Raw genomic sequence first — 20644 nt, 5'->3', positions numbered from 1 at the left:
AGCACTAGTTGGTTATGAAAAAAGCCTTAAGATTGTTATTCAATTATATATTTGTTTATATTTTAATATTTACTCTGGCCTGATGCTCTACCTAAGATTGGGTACCCATGGACTGATACACTTTTGCTAAAACGCAAAGGTAGATTTGAACCCCAGCTTTGATAAATAAGAATCTTAGTTTGAAAGTCCCCTATAATATTAATGGGTATAGAGAAGTTTATATTTTTTTTCTTGCTGTAGGCCATATAACCAACAGTAATAGTCTTATTTCTTAGAAGTTTTTAGAAATGTCACAAGTAATTTTACTACTACCAGCAATTTCAGATCTCTTTCCAGTTTTTAGTTTGTTTTGTTTGTATGTTTGCTTGTTTATTCTAAAAATAGGTTGGCCTCAAACTTAATAAGTAACTGAAAATGACCTTGAACTCCTGACCTTCCTGACTCTGCATCCCCAGTGGTGGGACTGCAAGAATGGATGGATCACCACATCTGTTTCTGTTTTTGTTTTTACTTTTTTTTTTTTTATGGTAGGAAATCCAAACAGGGCCTTCTGCACATTATATATACTGTCCTCTACTAACTGAGCTATGTCCCCAGTCCCTCACTTCTCCTTTATAGCAACCTCTTGTGAAATATTGCTAATTTTAGTCATATGATATTTGCCCCCATTTGGATTATAGACAGTCTGGAGGAAAACCTGGGTATGTGAATTAATATAATTTTGCGTGTCCACCATCCTCCATAATCAAGATTGGCTGATGTCTTTGACTTTTGTGGTCACAGTACCTCATACATCTTCAGGCTGGAGTGCATCTGGCCTTCACTCTCCTTGACTCTTATTTTGTGAGGCCGGATTATTGTCAGCATTGGAAAGACCAACACTGGCATCCCTATTTCAGCCACCTTTTATAGAAATATACGTTTAAAACTATAATATCTTTGTGATAGAATTCCCAATGTACTCCTGGATATCATTGATTCTTTTTGCTACATTTTGATGGCATTACAGTTATGCTAGAAGTCTAATGTTACAACATTGATCAAGCCATATTTGTACTGGCTCCCAGGAAAATGACCAACTCTTCTTGTTACTTGCAGCAGCGAATCACCATTGAGCCAGGCACATCTTACAGGCTGCAAGGGCTGAAACCTAACAGCCTATACTACTTCCGTCTGTCTGCACGCTCTCCTCAAGGCCTGGGTGCTTCTACAGCTGAAATATCAGCTAGAACCATGCAATCAAGTAGGTGTCTCTCTTTGCTTCCTTCTTGCCCATTTCTCACTAGGAGATGTTTCTGACATTTTTTTTTTTAACCTACAAACAAATCTGCTAATGTGCTGAGTCCTCAACCATTATCTCTGTGGCAGTAAACACCCTGCTTTGGAGACACGACACACATAGGACTTAAGCTGCTTTTAAACATGACCAAAATAATAGACCCTGCTTTCCACGTGCTAAGTAGAAACTTTCAGAGAAGCTAGTCGACCTCCATAATTGGGAAATGGGTGCAGTCGTTAGATCTGCCCTCATCCAGTAAATGATATGGCTGTATGGGGGGAAAAAATCTGGTTTATAACACTGCAGAGAAATCCCGCCAGAGCACATCAGAGTACAGAGTGGCAAAAGACAAAACAATTTCCTTTAAAAACAAGTGATTATCATGTATTTGTTCCTCATCAGGAGGAAAGCTCAGTGCATATAACTGGTTTCTTACTCTGTGAGTGTCCATATAGACTTTGGGAATATTCACAGAAAATCTCTATTGAGATAAATCTGAGAATAATGGAATAATCACAGGCACATCTGCTCCCTGAAGGGCGTTTGTTCCTTTAACTTCACTGTCTCTCTGAGCCTCTGTGCTACAGCACAGCTGAGTTTGTTAGAATGGAGCTTCACTGTGCCCAGAACACATTGTTTTCCATAAATATTATCTAAAAGACTGTTTTTGATGGAAAGTGTGATGGCTCATAATACCATCATTTGCTCTTTAATAAGTATTGACAATTAGACATCCTTTCAATTCATCTTGAATAGTTTTGCAGCTATTGTCTGGGATTTTTGTGTGTAGTATTTTGTTTGTATTTCCTGACATAGCGATGTATTGGGGTAATTTGATGGGAAATAATTGCTTAGAAGATGGCCAGCTTATTTTAGAATGGACTGTAAAAGTGTGTGCTTTAACTGTTATGTAAATCTAGATTACATGAATTATTGTATACAAAAAGGAAACTACCAAGTATAAATCGTGTAACTTCTAAATGATTCTTTTGGGGGGTTAACTAGGTATTTTTAGTTGCTGTATTGTTGATCTTTCGTACGGGATAGCTGATTATTACCAATTTTACCAAAATTTGCTGGTGGGATCTAATTCTTTACTAGCAATGGTGTCACAAGAAGAGTTATAATAAAAAAGCTGAAAGCTGACATAGGGTAAGTACAGTCAGAATCAACAAGCCTGACATTGCCCTCGGTAGGTAAATCTTGGCCTGTGCATTCTCATCCTTTAATGATTCTGCATGCTCATTTTATTTGGGCTACAATCAATATTAGATTAACACTTTTCATTCAAACTGGTCAGGCTGACTTAGAGTTTTTAGATAGGTGGACCCTTTTCTGTTTCTTGAGTTTTTCTTTTTTTTCTTTTTTTCTTAACTGAATGCAGTAGGAGGGCACCTTTCAGTTACTGTCCCTTTGTGTACTACAGGATCCCTCCACAAATGAGTGGTGGGTATGAATCGTCCTTATTCTAGAATGTGGAGAGGAACAATACATAGAATGGCAGAAGGAAATGGCATTTCTAGAATCTCATGTTTATAAGAATGGAATGAGTTGTTGAGATTTGGGGGGTGCTGGATAGTCAGGAGAGTGAGGATGGGAGATTCCAAGGAGTTGGTTTAGAAGAATTTAAATAGCAGGTAGGTAATTCGATTTGAGGCCCTGTTATCACCAGGTCTCATTGTCACTCATTTCCCCCATTCATTATTTAACAGTTATTTTCATTGATTCATTTTTCGTTTACTCATGTTACTAAGCCAAGGTACATAAATTTATGTTAAAAAATTTTAAGTTTATTTTTATTTTTCTGCCCTTATGGTTCGTTTATTTATTTTTGCCTTTTCTTTTGTTTTATCATTTTTTTTCCAACCACTCCTGTCCTTTCACTCAAATCCTCCTTTAACTCACTACCAAAATAAGAGCCATCAGCTCCTCCTCAAGATATTAGTTGCACCAGCCCAAGCTCCACTAGTATTTTGGTAAGTTGGCAACCTCCACCAGTGGAAAAGCAGAATGGCATTATCACTGAATACTCCCTCAAGTACTCTGCAGTCGATGGGGAAGACTACAAGCCTCATGAGGTTTTGGGAATTCCTCCGGATACTACCAAATACCTTTTGGAACAGCTGGAAAAATGGACTGAATACCGGATCACTGTGACTGCCCACACAGATGTCGGCCCTGGCCCTGAGAGCTTGTCCGTGTTGATTCGAACCGATGAAGATGGTATGTTGCCTCCGCTCCGTCAGTTCGCACCTTCTGACACAGTCTGGGTCTGCTTTTGATAGGCTAACAGTTATCCTCTTTTTTTTTTTCTGCTCATCATTTTTGATCCAACATTTCTATTATGTAACTGTTTTTGCCAAAGACCTGCCTTTCCTACATCCTGGGCTTTTTTCTTTTTTTCTCTTTTCAATCTCAGTGCAACAATTTTCTGCCTTTTAAAAGGACACTTTTCCGCTATGGTCCTATGATCCAGATTTTCTCTGTACCTCCATCTCACGTCTCCTATATTTTTCTTGGCATTTTATTGAATTCTCTTTCATTGTGGAATTAACTTTCAAAACTGCCACCTTCTTACTGTCTTTTGTCTTACGATTTTTGGCATCTCTTGTATGGAACGGCCTTTTGATATGAGAAAAAAAAAAAAGAAGAATCCATATAGTCAAGAATCTTTTTATTCCGCTATTAAAAATGAAACATTTAAAAAACACACAACTATCAACAATCTGTTTTTGTTATTATTTCAATGCAATACTTCTTTGTGCTTTAATGCTTTGGACATCAAAGCATCTTCCTTGGCTTTTGTACATTTTTTTTTTTACATGTTTTTCTATTTCTCTGATACTCTTTTTTTTTTTTTCTTCCATTTTGGTTTTTGCATCGGTCATGTTTTTTGATCTTTTCTTAAAATATAGAGCAGATTGGTTGAGCATTTTCCTTAGTTGAAGATGTTTGCGTTCTGCAATGAAGCATAGTGGGTCTACCCATTTTTAAGTAAAGAAAGCACTCTCGCTGGGTGGCAAGTGCCTGTAATTGTCTTTTACCCATGATGTTGTTGCAGTTCCCAGTGGTCCTCCTCGAAAAGTCGAGGTGGAGGCTGTCAATGCCACGGCTGTTAAAGTCTCGTGGCGCTCACCTGTGCCCAATAAGCAGCATGGCCAGATAAGAGGATATCAGGTGCACTATGTGAGAATGGAAAACGGGGAGCCCAAGGGCCAGCCCATGCTGAAGGACGTCATGCTGGCTGATGCACAGGTGAGCCTGTTTTATTGGACAACTTTTCTTCTAGCCTGGGTCCAATTGTTAAGTTTCTGACTCTTTAAAAAAAAAAAAAACAAAACACATAAATTCTAGACTTTAAAACCGATTGTGGTATGTTTACCTTTTTAATTAGAAGTATTATCGACTAAAAATACACTGCAATAACCCGCTTTTATGTTTGATTAAAAGTCACTTAAAAAATAGATATTCTGCTCTTTATAGCTGTGTCCAAATTCACATTTCTAACTTCAAAAAGATAATGATGAGTTTAACTTAATCTACAGAAAGTATGCCAAGCTACAGTTTGGTCGATAGGATCTTCCTTCTGCTGTGTTGAAACTATTTGGACCAGGGCTGATCTAATGTTCTTAATGGATGATTTTTTTTTTTTTCACTAGAGAACAGACATTTTTATTCAGGGGACAGATCTCAGTATTTTATTTAGTATTTCATCAGGTCACATACTTTATGAGAATAATTGTTTCCTGTCCCAGAAGGTGAAGATAATGACATAAATGATAAGAATTGAATTAAGGTTTCCAAGAGAATAAATAAAATCTCCTCTACTGAACCACGTTAACAGAATTACTAGGAACCTGGGGAGAGGGCCCAGTCAGTAAAGTATTTCCAAAGTTTAATCTTTGGAACCTAAGTTTAATCTCCAGAACCCACATTTTTAAAAAAGCCAGGTGTGTGAGCATATACTTGTAATCCCAGAGCTGGGAAAGCAGAAATAGATATATGTTCTGGCCGGCCAACTAGCCTGCTTGATAAGGTCAAGGCTAGTTAGAAACCCTATCTCAAAACAAGGTGGGCAGTATCCGAGAATAATACCCCAGGAGGTCCTCTGGCCTTCACAATCACACAAGTGTGCATGCCCACTCACACATATATGCACCCACAAAATCATGTGTATACTGTTGCATACACAGCCCATGCAAACACAAGAAATTACTAGAAATGAGTAATTGTGTATGTGAGATGTTTTGTTGACCTTAGGGAAGTGGTCTTCCATCATGGTGTCCCTACCTGGTTTTGTAGTCAGTTGTTTAAAGCGAAGCACCTAATATTTTCATTTTTTCCTATACCCTAGAGGTAGCCTCCCTCATGAATGTTTAATTAATCCACTTGTACCTTAGATATTTTCCTGAGAGTGAGAGGAATAGTTCAGTTGGAACTGATACATAGCCCAGGGCCTAGCTTGCCATTGCCGCACTGACACTGATGGTATACTGTGGCTATAGTGTATTTAAGATACTGGATAATTCAATTGAGCACATGGTGGCTGAGCAGCAAAAAGGATGGAGTTTCTGAAATTTTAAAAGTTGAAATGAAATTATCATATGTGAATGTAGAAAAGATCAGAAACCAAATAAAAACTTTTACATGAGTTGTCCAGTTTTATTTTCTTTTATCTCTGAAAAAATGAGGTAATATGTATCCCTACAGTGCTAATGAAAGCACTTACCCTAAAAAGTCTTTATGTTGTCAACTCACAAAAATGTTGATGTTTGCCTCCGTTTTGAAGCACCCTAATGAAAGGCTTGAAAGGATCTAAATTTGTGGTTCACTCCTGTAGCTCAAACCTCTTACTGGTTTGCAGCAAATTCTGCAAATGTAGCTGATGTAATACACAATATGCCTTTGACACTAGGAAGGGCTTTCATCAACTCTTTTCATTACAAATATGTACTTTATTATAGTCCTATTAAAATATGTAGATATGATAAAGAAGAAAGTTAGAAAGGCAGATTTAGTGGTGCTTTCAGACTTTTTCTAGCATATATTGCCTTCCAGCACAGACTTTAATGACTATTTTGTATGTATATGTGTATATGTATACACACACATTTCTAATCCCAATTGTTTGGTTCATAGAACTACTGAATCATTTGCTAGTGAGGGCTTTGAGTGTCATGGAAGGACACAGTTGTCAATGGGGCCCACTTTGCCTTAGACTTGTACCCACTGGTATGTTGGGTGTCTTCCAGTCCCCCAAATCCCTTTTTTTTTTTTTCTTCCGAGACAGGGTTTCTCTGTGTAGCTTTGTGCCTTTCCTGGAACTCACTTGGTAGCCCAGGCTGGCCTCGAACTCACAGAGATCCGCCTGGCTCTGCCTCCCGAGTGCTGGGATTAAAGGCGTGCGCCACCACCGCCCGGCCCCCAAATCCCTTTTATTGAGACTTCCAGAAAACCCCATTGTTGTGTGAATAAAATGGATGCATAGTAAAGAAATTTTATAGAAACAGGATGAAAAGAGGTTATTAAATGTTTACTTTCACAAAGATAATTATAAACTTCAGAAAGTAGTTTTTATTTATTTATTTTTATTTCATGTGCATTAGTGTTTTGTCATGGGTGTTGGGTCCCCAGGAACTGGAGTTATAGACAGATTTGACCTGCCCTGTGGGTGCTGGGAATTGAATCAGGGTCCTCTGGAAGAGTAGTCAGTACTCTTAACCACTGAGCCATCTCTCTAACCCCAGAAAGTAGTTTTTAACAACTACAATTTCAAACATTAAAGGACCATCAAAAGTCAACTTTATTTTTATAAATTTTTATTGAAATTATACTGCTTTTAAAGTAGAATATTCCTATGATGTAATGATAAAAAAATTTATTGCTGCTATTTTTAAAATCTCAAATTCCAGAAAACAAAATCACGATCATGCTTTGATAACCTTTTTTGGTTTTTAGCTATCTTATATTATAAAACTGAATCTCTCTCTGCCTGTACTTTTATGTAGTTTATATTTTTCTCTTCTTTATTTTGACATTTGTCTATTAATTGTTTTTTTCCTAATTTTTTTTCTTCTTCATTTCTCTTTTGTTCCTTGACTCTTTACTGAAATTTAATTACCTCTTTCAAGTCTTCATTGAAACATATGATTTCAGACTAAAAAAAAAAAGATAGTAATTTAAATGGTAACTTAAATTAATTATATAACCCATGAAAGAAGTGAAAATTGATGGCATTGAATAGTATGATGTCAGAAACATTAGATATTTGAGGTGTTATATTGGCTTCTTTAGTAAACCATATAGTTAATAAAAATAAATATAAGCTAGTTTGATCAATAACAATAGCACATATTTACCTTAATCCCCTTAAAATGATAATGTCTACACCATAATGCACCTATTCTTTGGAATGTTATTGTATATGTTGTTTTAATGAATGCATTTTCCTCTTTTAAATTAAATGAGGCTAACATCATCTTTATAAGGGTACAAGTTTCTCTTCATTTCTTTTTATTTTGTCCCCTTTCCCCAATTTTCTTAACTTCAATCAGTGGGAAATTGATGATACTACTGAACATGTGAGTAAATTTTTACTGTTTGGCAAAAAAAAAAAAAATCAGACCTTATATGCTTGTGTTTTCTCAACATCAGTCTTTCACTTACTTATGATTTGTTACCACATTTGCTTGGTTGCATGAACTAATGGACTCTTTTTAATTGGTCTTAACTATGTGTGTACTTTTCAATTTGTTTCTGGTTTTGTGAAATGAGCATGGTGCTATTGATTGCATAAGGAAGGTCATGAGCTCATAATGGTTTTTGTTTGTTTGTTTGTTTGTTTTTGTTTTTTATTTCTGCTACTAACTCTGCCTTATGATACAGTCAGAGGAAGCATGCTTTAAATGGAGTTATTCCAGATGGGTTATATCGGGTGTTTGATGTAGGTACTAATATTTTCCACACTAGGGTTTTATAGTCACTATGTCACATAGTTTAGGCCTGACACTGATTAACTCTACATAGACTTGGCTAAATTTTGTCAATGGCAGTAAGTGGGTCATGTTAAGAAGTAAAGAATCTCACAGAAGGAGAATTCTCTTTAATGTATATGAGTAGCTTATGTTACTTTTAAAGGGCCTATTCTATGTAAGATAATCATGTGATAGGAAATTTACCATCCAAATTCTTAGAGGAATTAGGAAGAAGACTAGTAATATATACACAATTCTGAGACAGTTATGAAATGCAGCCAAAGAAATGCCTTAAATAAAGGTATAGTCTTGGAAATGAATGGCAGTGCTAACAGGGCTATAATTTCAGAGGTAACTGCTAGGAATGGCATTATTCTTGAGAACTTAAGAGATGACCATTGGTGACAGTATGTGTTTATATTTGGAGCTAAGGAAGAACTCTTCACTGTTTGTAGCAGTGCTCAGCAAGTGCAGCCATGGAGGTCAATGGGACTGACCTCTGGCCTTGTGTCAATGAACTTGCTAATTGGACACAAATAAGAGGTTTTTGCAATAAAATTACTGGGGAAAAGAGCAAAGAGATAAACTATGACAGCTGAGGTGTCAGTAGAAGATTAAGGAGTGTTTCATTCCTTTGTTCTGGAGAAATATTGAAAAAATATTTGAAATAAATATAACATAGAGGTTACAAAGAGCATTTTTCTGTTTTTAGACTGAATAGAATTAACATTCATTAATCTTATGACAGTCATTATTATACTATATGCAAAGTATATAGAGATGAATATGCGGTAAACATTGACACTCAAAACCTCATGGTCTATCAGGAAAGGTAGCCCTAACACAAGTCAAAGTGTTTTAAATGCCAGCAAATAAAGCCACAAGGCTCCATGAGACTTAATGTATAAATGTTTATTGCAGAAGCACAAGACTCCTTTCGGAGCTTTTGGAAAATATTAATAGTGTATCAGGTATCATAAAATTTAGTGCAAAGCAGTATTTTATATGACTAAGACCCATAGTAAGAGACACATTTATGACAAGAGCCAGTGCATATGTGTGTCTGAAGGAAATAAAAGTTTTATAAAATTGGATTTATCTTTAAATCTGTAATGAACTCAACATCTTGTGCTCAAGTCCATTGCATTTCTTATTTTGTTTAAAACTGGTCTTGGCTGATTAAATTGATTTCATGGCCCACTGAATGGATCACTACTTTGTTTAAAAAACAGTCACTTAATGGGTAAATTGGAGCATGAAAAGACAGAACATATGAAAAACAAATAGTTATATTTCTAATTAACTCATGAAGTGATCAAAATTTAAGACAACAGAAACTAAGAAGCAGCAGCATTTTAAACCAAAAATTGACAGAAACTTGCTGATGAAGACCTTAAAGAAGAAAATAAGGTCAAAAGTAGCCCATGAATTTTAAAGAGGTATCAAAAGTAGTCCATAAATTTTAAAGAGGTATTAACAGTCATTAAAATATAGACTAAGGGAGAGTCCCCTTTGGAGATTGTTTTCCAGTTTTTCAAGTTGAACTTAAGGTAGGATAACACTGAAAAAGCTACAGAGAGACACCAGAAGATTCTACATTACATTGCTGCTTGGAGCAGAGGGCCAAATTGGGGCTGCACATTAACTTGGGATAGAGTCAGAAATGATTATTTCGGGTTCCAAAATAAATGTAATATTTTGTAACATTAGAAGAAAATGAGGCTGACAGCATTGGGACAGAACCTTAGGAACACAGACTTTTAAGAGGCAAGACTACAGGTAGGACGGGTGGTGATGAGGGGCAGGAGGAACTATGGCTTGAAGTGGTCACACTGTGTCACAGAGTAGCCCAATACCACCATGTAAGTGCATTCTATTTAAAGACAGGGAATGTAGCCCAAGTAATATCTTGATTGTGATAGCTGGGTTATGTGCAGCTAAGTCTAAAATAGTGCATAGGACTTGTTCTGTTTTGGTGTATACTACTTACTGTATCCTGTAACAACCAGAGCAAAGAGAAAGACATCTGGCCATCTCTAATTTTATGGATGAAGGCCTTATAGTAGAATTAAAGTTGGCACACACTTGACCATTTACTTCTTCTATATGTCAAGGTTGTCTGCTATCCAGCATTAATCTTGGAAGACCTTGCAGGAAGTTAGCATCTATGCCATCATCATTTCTGGAATATTCAGTGTGTCCACCCTAATATATAGTATTGCTCTCAGGTAGTTACTTGGCCTGGGTGTCCTCTGTGATGATAGTGAAAGCATTTCAAAGTCCTAAGGATAAAATATATTTTTCTTAAAAAGTCCATCTATGTGCCTGAATAAAACTTTCAAGCACTCAACAGGATGATATTTGAATTGTTTCAATTTCCACAATGATGAATTTCTTATTCTTTTGAGAAAGTACCTTGTCAAAGCTGTCATATCTGGCATCAGTTTCAGCAGTTATGTTCTGTGGTACCTGTAAATTGCTTTGCTAGGAAAATTTCTACTCTATTTCATGTGGTCTAGTCCATCACTCCTCACTCAGTTCACATTGCCTTTAACTTGGGAAGACATTGAATACTTTCTTAAATGTATTCATAGTCAACTTGAAAACATAGTTTTGCCATAACAAGTGAAACAGTTTGTTAATTGCTTTGTATATGTTCTGTATGTTTGTGTGGAATGTGTAAAGATCCAAGGAAAATACCAGAATAAGTCACTAGCCAGAGCTCTAGCTGAAGAATCACTTAACATCCAATTTAGAAAAACAGTTCAATGATCATCTAGTCTTAGATCCATTATAGCTCTGGGCCCTTAATAAAAGAAAACTAAGAATTTGCAGATAGATTGTCATTTGGGCCTTTTATAAATTATCAGAAATAATTAATTTAGTAAATATTACTAATCTCATAAACTCAAGTCTCATTCTTAATTGTATGGCCTACTCACTAAATATCCATAAATATTCTCATCATTATATGATGGTTTTTATTGTCACTCTGTTTAGTTAACCAGTAATCATTTCCTGATATCTTAAAAATAGTCTTTGGCCTCAAGAATATCTAGGTCTAAAAGGTCAACAACCATTTACCTAGCAACTTCCTGAGGGCAGAAATACTATGCTGATATCTGCCCCTCCAACAGTCTGGCTACCACTGCAGGGCATCAGTGTGGGAAAAATGCTCCCACAAAGTAACGTCTAGTGTATCAGACTGCTGTGATAAACCAGACGCAGTTCCAGGAATTTTCCTGATAAAACTCTCTTATCTTCCACCAACCCTTTGGGGTTCTAACTATGTTGGGAAATGTAAATGTAAATAGGTAAGCTGCCCTGGATTGACAAACCAGTATTTTTTTATTTAAATATTTAAGAAAGTTTAAATTCAAGTGGTTCAGAAAGTCTGGTTCCAGATTTCTTTCTGACCTATTCCTCCTGAAAGCTGCTTCTGCGGATGTGCAAATACCCAGCCTCACTGTTAACATCAAAACCCATCTCCATAGCATGAGCTGAAGGCATGGAACTTGAGCACTTAGCATGGCTTCAGGGCACGTCCAGGCATGCACGTAATGAACATCAGCCACCCTGCTTTTCTTCAGGCTCTCCCTGGCATGTTTTAAATCAGTGTTCTTGGTGTGTGTCGTTTCAGGACATGATCATCTCTGGGCTACAGCCTGAAACGTCCTACTCCCTGACTGTCACAGCTTACACCACCAAAGGCGATGGTGCTCGAAGCAAGCCCAAGCTGGTGTCCACCACTGGGGCAGGTAATGTCTTCTGTGCATATTTTCAGCCATATTGCCGACTTTCAAATGGTATGGATGTAATCTACCATTTTTTCATTAGGATACATTGAGAGAAATTAAATACACTGGTGGTCAACTTTGAAGTATTTTTCTAAGCTGAAAAGGAAAAAGAAGATCAAAATATATACTATTTCCAAATGGTGCAGTAATTCATTCAAAAAGTCTTTTAGTAGTAGGTATATAATAACACAAAAGAAGTATTTCCTCTCGTTACATTTATTTTCTAATCTGGATTACTAAATTAACAAATGAATGTATGGGAAATTTTCAGGATGTTCTAAGATAAAAAGTAAGGATGTAGGCATATTATCTCCCAGGAGCTTTGAAGGATAAATGACTTAGAGAAAGGCTGTTTTTCTTCCTGTTAGATTTTTTTGTTTGTTTGTCTGTTGTTTGTTTAGTATTGTTTGTTTGTTTGTTTGTATTTGAGACAGAATCTGGTTAAAAACTATCCCAGGCTGACATGGAACTTGTTTCCTCTCTGCCTCAGCCTCTTGGTTTCTATGCCTGCAGTCATATGCCACCGTTCTCAGCAGAACGAGTTATTAAAACTGAATGTAGAGGAGCAAGATTCATGAAGGTCAGGGGAAAAGGCATCTAAGCAGAGAAGTCGCACAGTGATTCCACACCACCCCCGTAGGGAATCTGACTTTGTTTCTTTTCCTGTTGTTGTAATGAAAGACTCTGACAAACATAACTTTATGGAGAAAGGACTGATTCTGGCATAAAGAACAGTCTGTCACGCCAGAGAAGTCAAGGGCACAGGAATTTGAAACAGTCGATCACATTACATCCCCAGTCAGTAAACAGGGCAATGAATGCTGTGTTCAGGGTACTTTCTCCTTTTATTCTGTCTAGGACTCAAGTCCAGGCAGGGGTACTGCTGCCATTTAGGCTGGGTTTTTCTCACCTAATTAAGATCATCTCCCAGAGGTCCTCCTTCTTGGTGATTCTGTCAAGTTAGCAGTTAACATTAACCATCATGAACCTTCCTAGAATGGAGTTGCCATATTGACTGGGTTCATGGCTTGCAGCTTTATATTTTTTCATTTCCCCCTTCACCTTTTCTGTGAGGCTTTAAAAGAAGATAACACAAAAGATGGAAAACAATATCAAAAGGCTAAATAGTTTCAAATTGCTCCTTCTAGAAGGACCGGAAGCTTCTCTGGTGCTTCTTTGACTTGCTTTGCTTGGCCACATAGGGAAAACCAGCAGGAAGAACTGCCATCAAAAACTGATAAATTAGGGATAATTACAGAAGGAATCTCCTCCAATCCCGTCACAGAGCAATCTCCCATGGAACTTCTCTGCTGTGGTTTTGATTTACTCCTCCTGAGATGCTTCTTGCACAACTTTATGGGCACGCCTTTCTACATTCAGACAGAAAGCAGAGAACAGCTGTGATGTTGAGCACCCTCCTGGGTGCCATCTCACTGCCAAGTTTGTCTAAATGTCATAAGATTTGCCTCGCTTGCCTCCTGCCACCTGCGATTGCCTCAAGCAGCAGGAATACAGATGGCAGAACTCCTTCAAGACGGAGATTTTTATTCTTCCCTTTTCTTTCCTTGCTTTTCTCTCTTTCTTTGACTTTTAAGAATTCCATTGTATCAAACCCTTTGTGCTACACTAGAAAGTAGACATTCAGCGAAGACATGGTGGTATAGCATACAACTCTGATTATAGGATCAACCAGTGTTGGAACTTAGAGCCATGATAACATCCCTGACATGGAGTTCCAAGTTGAACACACTAGGTTTGTTTACTTATATTCACATACTTCTGTATTGCTAATGCCTTATGTGAATTATCAGATCCCTGCTGCCCATGAAACGTGACCTAAGGACAAGGACATAGAAGCAGAGGGTTTATAGTCAAGCAACCCAAATCCTAACAAACGAAATGACACTTATTTTTTATAACATCAATTTTCATTACTGCACAAGATTTTTAGAACTGCCGGTCTTCCTCATGTTGTCTAATTATTTTGCTGTTTTCTTCTACAGTTTCCATTCTTTTTTTAACTGAGAGAGGCTTGGGTAACAAAATGAAAATGCTCACAGTATAGGTGCTTGAGTCATACTTATTGTTCTTATAGAGGCCATCTAAGGCTCCTCCTGTACTGCTTTTCTGCCTTCCAGTAAAAAAGCATGACTTGGCCATGACTTAGTTCTGTACAATTAGTAAACAATTAATGAAAATTTATTCATTTAGAATACAATCACAAAAATTCCTTTTGTGTTTCTGTGCTGGCAGTTAACTCCTAGTAACAGTTATAAAGGCATATAGTTATAGCATCTGTGGATAATTTGGGAGTCCCCTTGAAATTTTATATTAACATTAAGAATATTGACTGTATACTTGTGTATTGTGTATTGTACAACAATTTTAGACTCTGTAAGCAATCAATCCTTCAAACAGCAGTACTGGTACTAACTTAATCTGTGTAAGGCTCATGACTGACATAGGAAACTCTTGTAAAAAGGAGCTAGCTTTCCTGTGTTTCAATGATTATGATGCGTGTAGTTTCTTTAATATTCTCACTTTTCTTTATCATAACTTGTGTACTGCCTAAGGCCTTGAGATTTAAGACAATCAAAAATTTCATTGTTTGGGGGACTGGGGAAACAGTTTAGTATTAAGAGCAGGAATTGCTCTTTCAGAAGACCTGAGTTCAGCTCCTAGTACCCATATCAAGTTGCTCACAACCACCTATAACTCCAGCTCCATATCACTCTACTCTCTCTTCTGGCCTCTGTGAGGATCTGCACTCATGTGCACATTCTCTCAAACAATAGCTGCATATAAACATAATTTAAAATAAAATTCAAAATTTCTTTGGTTTGATAGTTTCTGTATATTGTTCTATAAATTTCTCCACACTGTTGACCATCTGTGTTGAAAGGTGATCAAATGGCAGTGACTGTGAGTTTGGAAAGAGCACGCTAAGAGCAATGAGCTAGGCTCACTGAATTGCAATTATTTAAATTGAGGTTGAGTTTAGAAGCATTGAGACAGAGGACCTCAGCTGACCTCCAGACATTGATCTTGCAAAGAATTTTGAGCTAACTACTTATATTAACCATTTCTGCTACCCTAAATTATTTAGATAATGAATAATATAATAAGGTAAAAGAACGGAAAGTGCAGGAGAAGGCATTAACATATGACAGAGGTCCAAAAGGAGGCACTGATATATCATGAAGGTACAAGAGGGGCCATTAATATGTCATGATAGACAGTGTTAGCTTATTGATGATGTAGCTTGCCCTCTGTGTCGACTGTTTACTAAGATGAGGTTAAGCCTGACTTTAGCTTTCCTCTGTGTATGTAACTCTTCTAACACTGTCTAAGCTCTCAACCATTAATGAGGTACAAAGTAGAGCAATGACTCCATTACTGGCCAGACCTTTAAATGTCCCTACTGTCACCCATGAACCTTGGTCCAGAAGTTATATATAGTACCATCTTCTCCACACCCTTATCTTTATCAGTAGGTAAGCATACATGTACAAACACAGATACCCTGTGAACCTTCACATTCCTGCTCTGGCTCCTGTATGTCTGGACACAAGGTTTTGTGTAATACAGACAAACTGTAAATGTCTCCTCTTTACAGAGCTTCTTGGTGTCGCAAATGAAGTGGTTCTCTTGCCATTATATGAACTTTTGGCAAATTCTTTTTCACAATATGTGGAGTGATATAGAACTTGTTTCTTCCCCTTTTTATACTATCGTTCTCTTGGTAGAATATAGCAACCCTGTAAAGCCATTATCCCAACGTCTTTAGACTCCACATGTTGTTTTCCTTATGCAGTGTGTAGAATTTAAGCTTCCCTCCATGTGGCCAGTCTATCATAGATGGCAGTGTGAGTTCATCTCCTTAAGTCTTCAATATTCAATTCTTTAATGAGTTCTTCACCTGATATTTTGTGATGTTTCCAATAGCTGCCTGAGACAGAGTTCTTATGCTTAGTTACATTTCTACCTAGGAAACAAATGACTATTTTGGGCAAAGCCAAGGTGCTTTGAGAATTGTAGTGGACAAGAGTGGATTAGAAGTGATGCTGGGATTGTAGAACATTATTGGACCCCATGGTCTCCAGCCTAAGAGCCTTTTATCACAGAATACTGTGGAATGTAGCAGCGTTGTAAAAGCATCTAAATATGTCTATCTTAGCTTTTGACTCCTATGGAAGAGCAATTGTATGTTTTCACTGTTATCAGTATTGTTTATAATTTGCACATCTACTATATTTTTTGATAATTTGAGCCTTAACAGCATTTTAAATGGAATCACTACCTGGGTAATAATAAAATCATATACTGCTAGCAAATCTATATGTGCTTTTATCAAAAAAAATGTAAAAGTATTTTCACTTTTGCTGACTTTTTATGCTTCTTACTGAAACAAGAGGGGCAGAATACATATGATTGTGTTGTTTCTAAAAACCAGAATTTTAGAAAAGGTTAATAAATACATTTAATAAAATTGTTTGTTCCTAGAGGATGTGAAACCAAGAATTACATCCCCATTTCATAGTTTTGAATAGGTTTTGTTTATTAAAGGATATGTTCTCTGCTTGAGGCACCAATTATACCATGTTTTTTTTCTTAGCAGAGACTCACTTTTGAGAAAAAAATAATGTAAGCTCTATATATACGTGAAGTGATATGTATGGTCCCCCCAGTGTCTTGCATAAATTGATATTTTTTAATCTTAAGTATTCTGCATTCAGAAAGTCTCCTAGTTCAATGTGAACTTGTTAGAGTATATTTCTCTGAGAAACAGTGAATTCACAGTGGTTACAGTCCTGGCCAAACACATACATATCTATATCATTTCCAAACTTTATAAACTATTTTTCAATATATTGGAGGTTTGCTGACTCACATACACATACTCTGAATCTCCTCAGTATGTGAATGACAGCTATTACTCCAGGGATTAAGGAACATACCCTTGAGCAAACCTCATACCCACTTGGGCTTCAACTTTCTGGCATATAAAATGAGCATGTTAACCAGATATCATGCAAGCTTCTTGGATTACCTACTGCCTCATCATCTGCCTATGCTTTTCTTACAATGTGTCAACATCCCTATGATGCTCCTCTTCATCTCCTCTCTCTCAGTAGTGTAAGCTTTCCCTTCACCCTGTTCTTTTCCTTTTTCTTTATATAGATTTGGCTTACTTCTGTTTGAACCCTTCTAACCCCACTTTCCCCTTTTTTGACAGCTCCTGGTTCAGCTCTAGCCTGTGCTATCAACTCCAATAATAGTTGGTTTATTATTAAAAATACCATATGTAATAGGCCCTAAATGATCACATTGCACATCTTGATATATATAATCTAACTGGAAGTGTGTCCCCAGAGGAAAGTAGCTCCTAAGCACAAACAGTCCATCGCTCTGATAATTATGATTAATATTAGTGAAAATCTTTCATCTGTAGCTCTTCATTTAATAATTCACAATAACAAGATGTAGAAGTTCATAAGGGTAACTTGTGTGTAGATAGGAAAGTTACAAAGAAGTACAAATGGATGCATTGTGGAGGGTGTGGACTGTGGTTCTGGATATGTTCTACAGCTCTCTCACTTGTACATCTAACCTTAGAAAGTTTCCTAGTTCTCTGGGCTCCTTTTTCATTACATAGAATGGAGATAGTAATAACCCTCTAGAACATACAGTGAGGAGTGAGTGTTTAAATCTAAGATGCACTATGTATAATATGCTTTTTATAATATTAGTACATTGTGCATAATAATTAATCTCTGTAGTTATTCTTCTCATTGGCTATATCTAGTTTGTTAATCATTACTTGGATTCATTTCTCTGTGGCAAGCATAAGCCTTGATGCACAAAGGTTATATTCATTAGCAAATTCTGTTTCAGCCTACTCTACTAAAGAAAGAAAAAGAAGATTGTTTGACAATACTATGTAGGATAAACATTGTTTTGTTTATAAACACTGAAAGGAGAATAATGGTAGAGTGATTTCCTGACTTTGCAATACCTGACATGTGATCATAAATGGTAGTCATTCTTACCACTCCATCCTATGTGCTCTAGTTCCAGGGAGACCCCGGCTTGTGATTAACCACACTCAAATGAATACTGCTCTCATTCAGTGGCACCCCCCTGTGGACACATTTGGACCCCTTCAGGGCTATCGTCTAAAGTTTGGCAGGAAAGACATGGAGCCCCTCACTACTCTTGAATTCTCTGAGAAAGAAGACCACTTTACAGCCACAGACATCCACAAGGGCGCATCATACATCTTCAGACTCTCAGCCAGAAATAAAGTGGGCTTTGGGGAGGAAATGGTGAAAGAAATTTCTGTTCCAGAAGAAATACCAACTGGATTTCCTCAAAACCTCCACTCAGAAGGCACCACTTCAACCTCCGTTCAGTTATCTTGGCAACCACCTGTCCTGGCAGAAAGAAATGGCATTATCACCAAGTATACCATCCTGTATAGGGATATCAACATTCCCCTTCTTCCAATGGAGCACCTTATTGTTCCAGCTGACACCTCTATGACACTCACTGGCTTAAAATCAGATACTACCTATGATGTAAAAGTACGTGCTCACACGAGCAAAGGGCCCGGGCCATATAGTCCCAGTGTCCAGTTCAGGACACTGCCTGTGGATCAAGGTAGGATTTGTCTACTTATGGCCTTCCTCCTTTAAAGGAATATCAATCTTTGGAAATCAATATTTTGAAGCTGTAAATAACTGATCGGCCCATTCATATTAATAGGTTCAGCACTACAAGCAGGTAAAGTATGTATGACTTACTCCACTTTAAAAATCGTAGACTTCAGTTATAGAATGACACTTCAGGTCTGGTTGGCAGTACTCTATATCCTCAGGTAAGATAAAAAGAGGATAGTTGACTCAGTTGGAGACAAAGGAGAGTGCTTTATAAGAATGGGTATTAAAATGAATGCTCTAAACAGGTAGGCAAATCACATTTCTCTTTGCTCTATGTAGGCAGCATCTGTCCTAAGCACTGTGATCCATGGTGGAAAAGAACAAGTTATATGCTTTAAGAATAGTTTAAATACACAGTTTTTCCTTTTCCAGCAGTGTTTGCAAAAAATTTTCATGTCAAAGCAGTTATGAAGACTTCAGTGCTGCTGTCTTGGGAGATTCCAGAGAATTACAATTCTGCTATGCCTTTCAAAGTAAGTGTTCTTTAGGTGTCATGGGGATAAGTAGAAGGAAGAGTTCATCTCATGATGGTACATTATTTGTAACAAATACAGCAAACTTTGATTTGGACACATAGGCTAAGGATGTAGTTCAGTGGTAGAGCACTCCCCTAGCACATGAGTTAGCCCGCCTGTCCTACACAACAAAGGTGATTGGCACTCATAGGTTCTATTCTTATTTGTGAAAGACTTTCATCAAAGAGCTGCATTTGGTGCTTTGACAGTGTGACCTTTCCATTCTGGAGAGTAAACAGACACTCAGAGCCACAGCTGGCAAGACTTACATGGAACCTAGTACATTGAACTTGAACTTTTTACATCAAACTGATACTCTTTGTTTCTATAAAAGTAAGGAATCTGCATAATTTCTATTAATTTATAATATAATATTCTGGAAAATTTTAAGTGTATTTATTGGTCTGAATTCCTAGCACTTTAAAAATAAAGCACTGTCTTGCCACTGAGATCTTGAAAAAAAAAACCAGCAGTATTTGTGAAATTAATGTAAAAATATTTTTGGTAAGTGAAAATATATTTAGAGCAGTATTTAAAAATTTCTGATAAATTATGTGTATAATAGTATAATACATTGAAAATCCAGAATGAATTCCATTAAGATCACATGTGATTGACAGCTTAAATATTGAAAAATTATTGTACTTTGTTGTGCATTTTTGAGAGACTTGGGAACATTTTACCTTTACATAGTAAGAACTATCAAGAGAACCAATGTAGTTGCCAGAATAACAAATACTTATGGGATTAGGAATTGCCCAGAAATAGAATTGAGCTGGCAAAGCAAGTCGATAAAAAATGGTTTAGAAAATGATAACCGATTTGTGATTGGTTATATCTCGGTAGATTCTTTACGATGATGGGAAGATGGTAGAAGAAGTGGATGGCCGAGCGACTCAGAAGTTAATTGTTAACCTGAAGCCTGAGAAATCATACTCCTTTGTGTTAACCAATCGTGGGAACAGCGCCGGTGGGTTACAGCATAGGGTAACAGCAAAGACGGCCCCAGACGTGCTCCGTACCAAGCCTGCCTTCATTGGGAAGACCAACTTGGATGGCATGATTACTGTGCAACTACCTGATGTTCCTGCAAATGAAAACATAAAGTAAGTTAAGGGAAGAAAGTCAAGTAAATATGAAGACTTCAGTGCTGCTGTCTTGGGAGATTCCAGAGAATTACAATTCTGCATTTCAGTGTTATTGCGGTTATAGAAGAATGGATCTATGACTATAGTGTGGAAGAGTCTTCTATGTAGGCTCATCGTCTAACTATCTAGTTCCCTCACACTCTCTGTGTATATTCAGGTTAACACAGTCCCATCAATGTAACAATGCATTTCTTTTCTGTTCCAGCCATATT

The 20644-nt window shown here is 37.0% G+C and overlaps 1 protein-coding gene across 4 annotated transcripts in view; it reads left to right on the top strand.

Annotated features, from left to right (window-relative positions):
• Positions 1-20644, top strand: part of Ptprd (protein tyrosine phosphatase receptor type D) — a 378271-nt gene that overhangs the window by 207251 nt on the left and 150376 nt on the right. Inside the window, exons 9-16 of one of the 4 annotated variants that reach the window (XM_059254479.1) lie at positions 1099-1243; positions 3197-3502; positions 4341-4534; positions 7834-7860; positions 11894-12011; positions 18123-18710; positions 19145-19242; positions 20131-20390. In XM_059254479.1, coding sequence (XP_059110462.1) covers positions 1099-1243; positions 3197-3502; positions 4341-4534; positions 7834-7860; positions 11894-12011; positions 18123-18710; positions 19145-19242; positions 20131-20390 — 1736 coding nt within the window. Of the gene's footprint in view, positions 1-1098; positions 1244-3196; positions 3503-4340; positions 4535-7833; positions 7861-11893; positions 12012-18122; positions 18711-19141; positions 19243-20130; positions 20391-20644 lie in introns of all 4 variants that reach the window. The other 3 variants (XM_059254478.1, XM_059254481.1, XM_059254480.1) reach the window with 3 other exon arrangements.

The sequence above is a fragment of the Peromyscus eremicus genome, chromosome 2, assembly GCF_949786415.1.
Source record: "Peromyscus eremicus chromosome 2, PerEre_H2_v1, whole genome shotgun sequence".
NCBI lineage: Eukaryota > Metazoa > Chordata > Mammalia > Rodentia > Cricetidae > Peromyscus > Peromyscus eremicus.
This window is presented reverse-complemented; position numbering and strand designations above follow the sequence as displayed.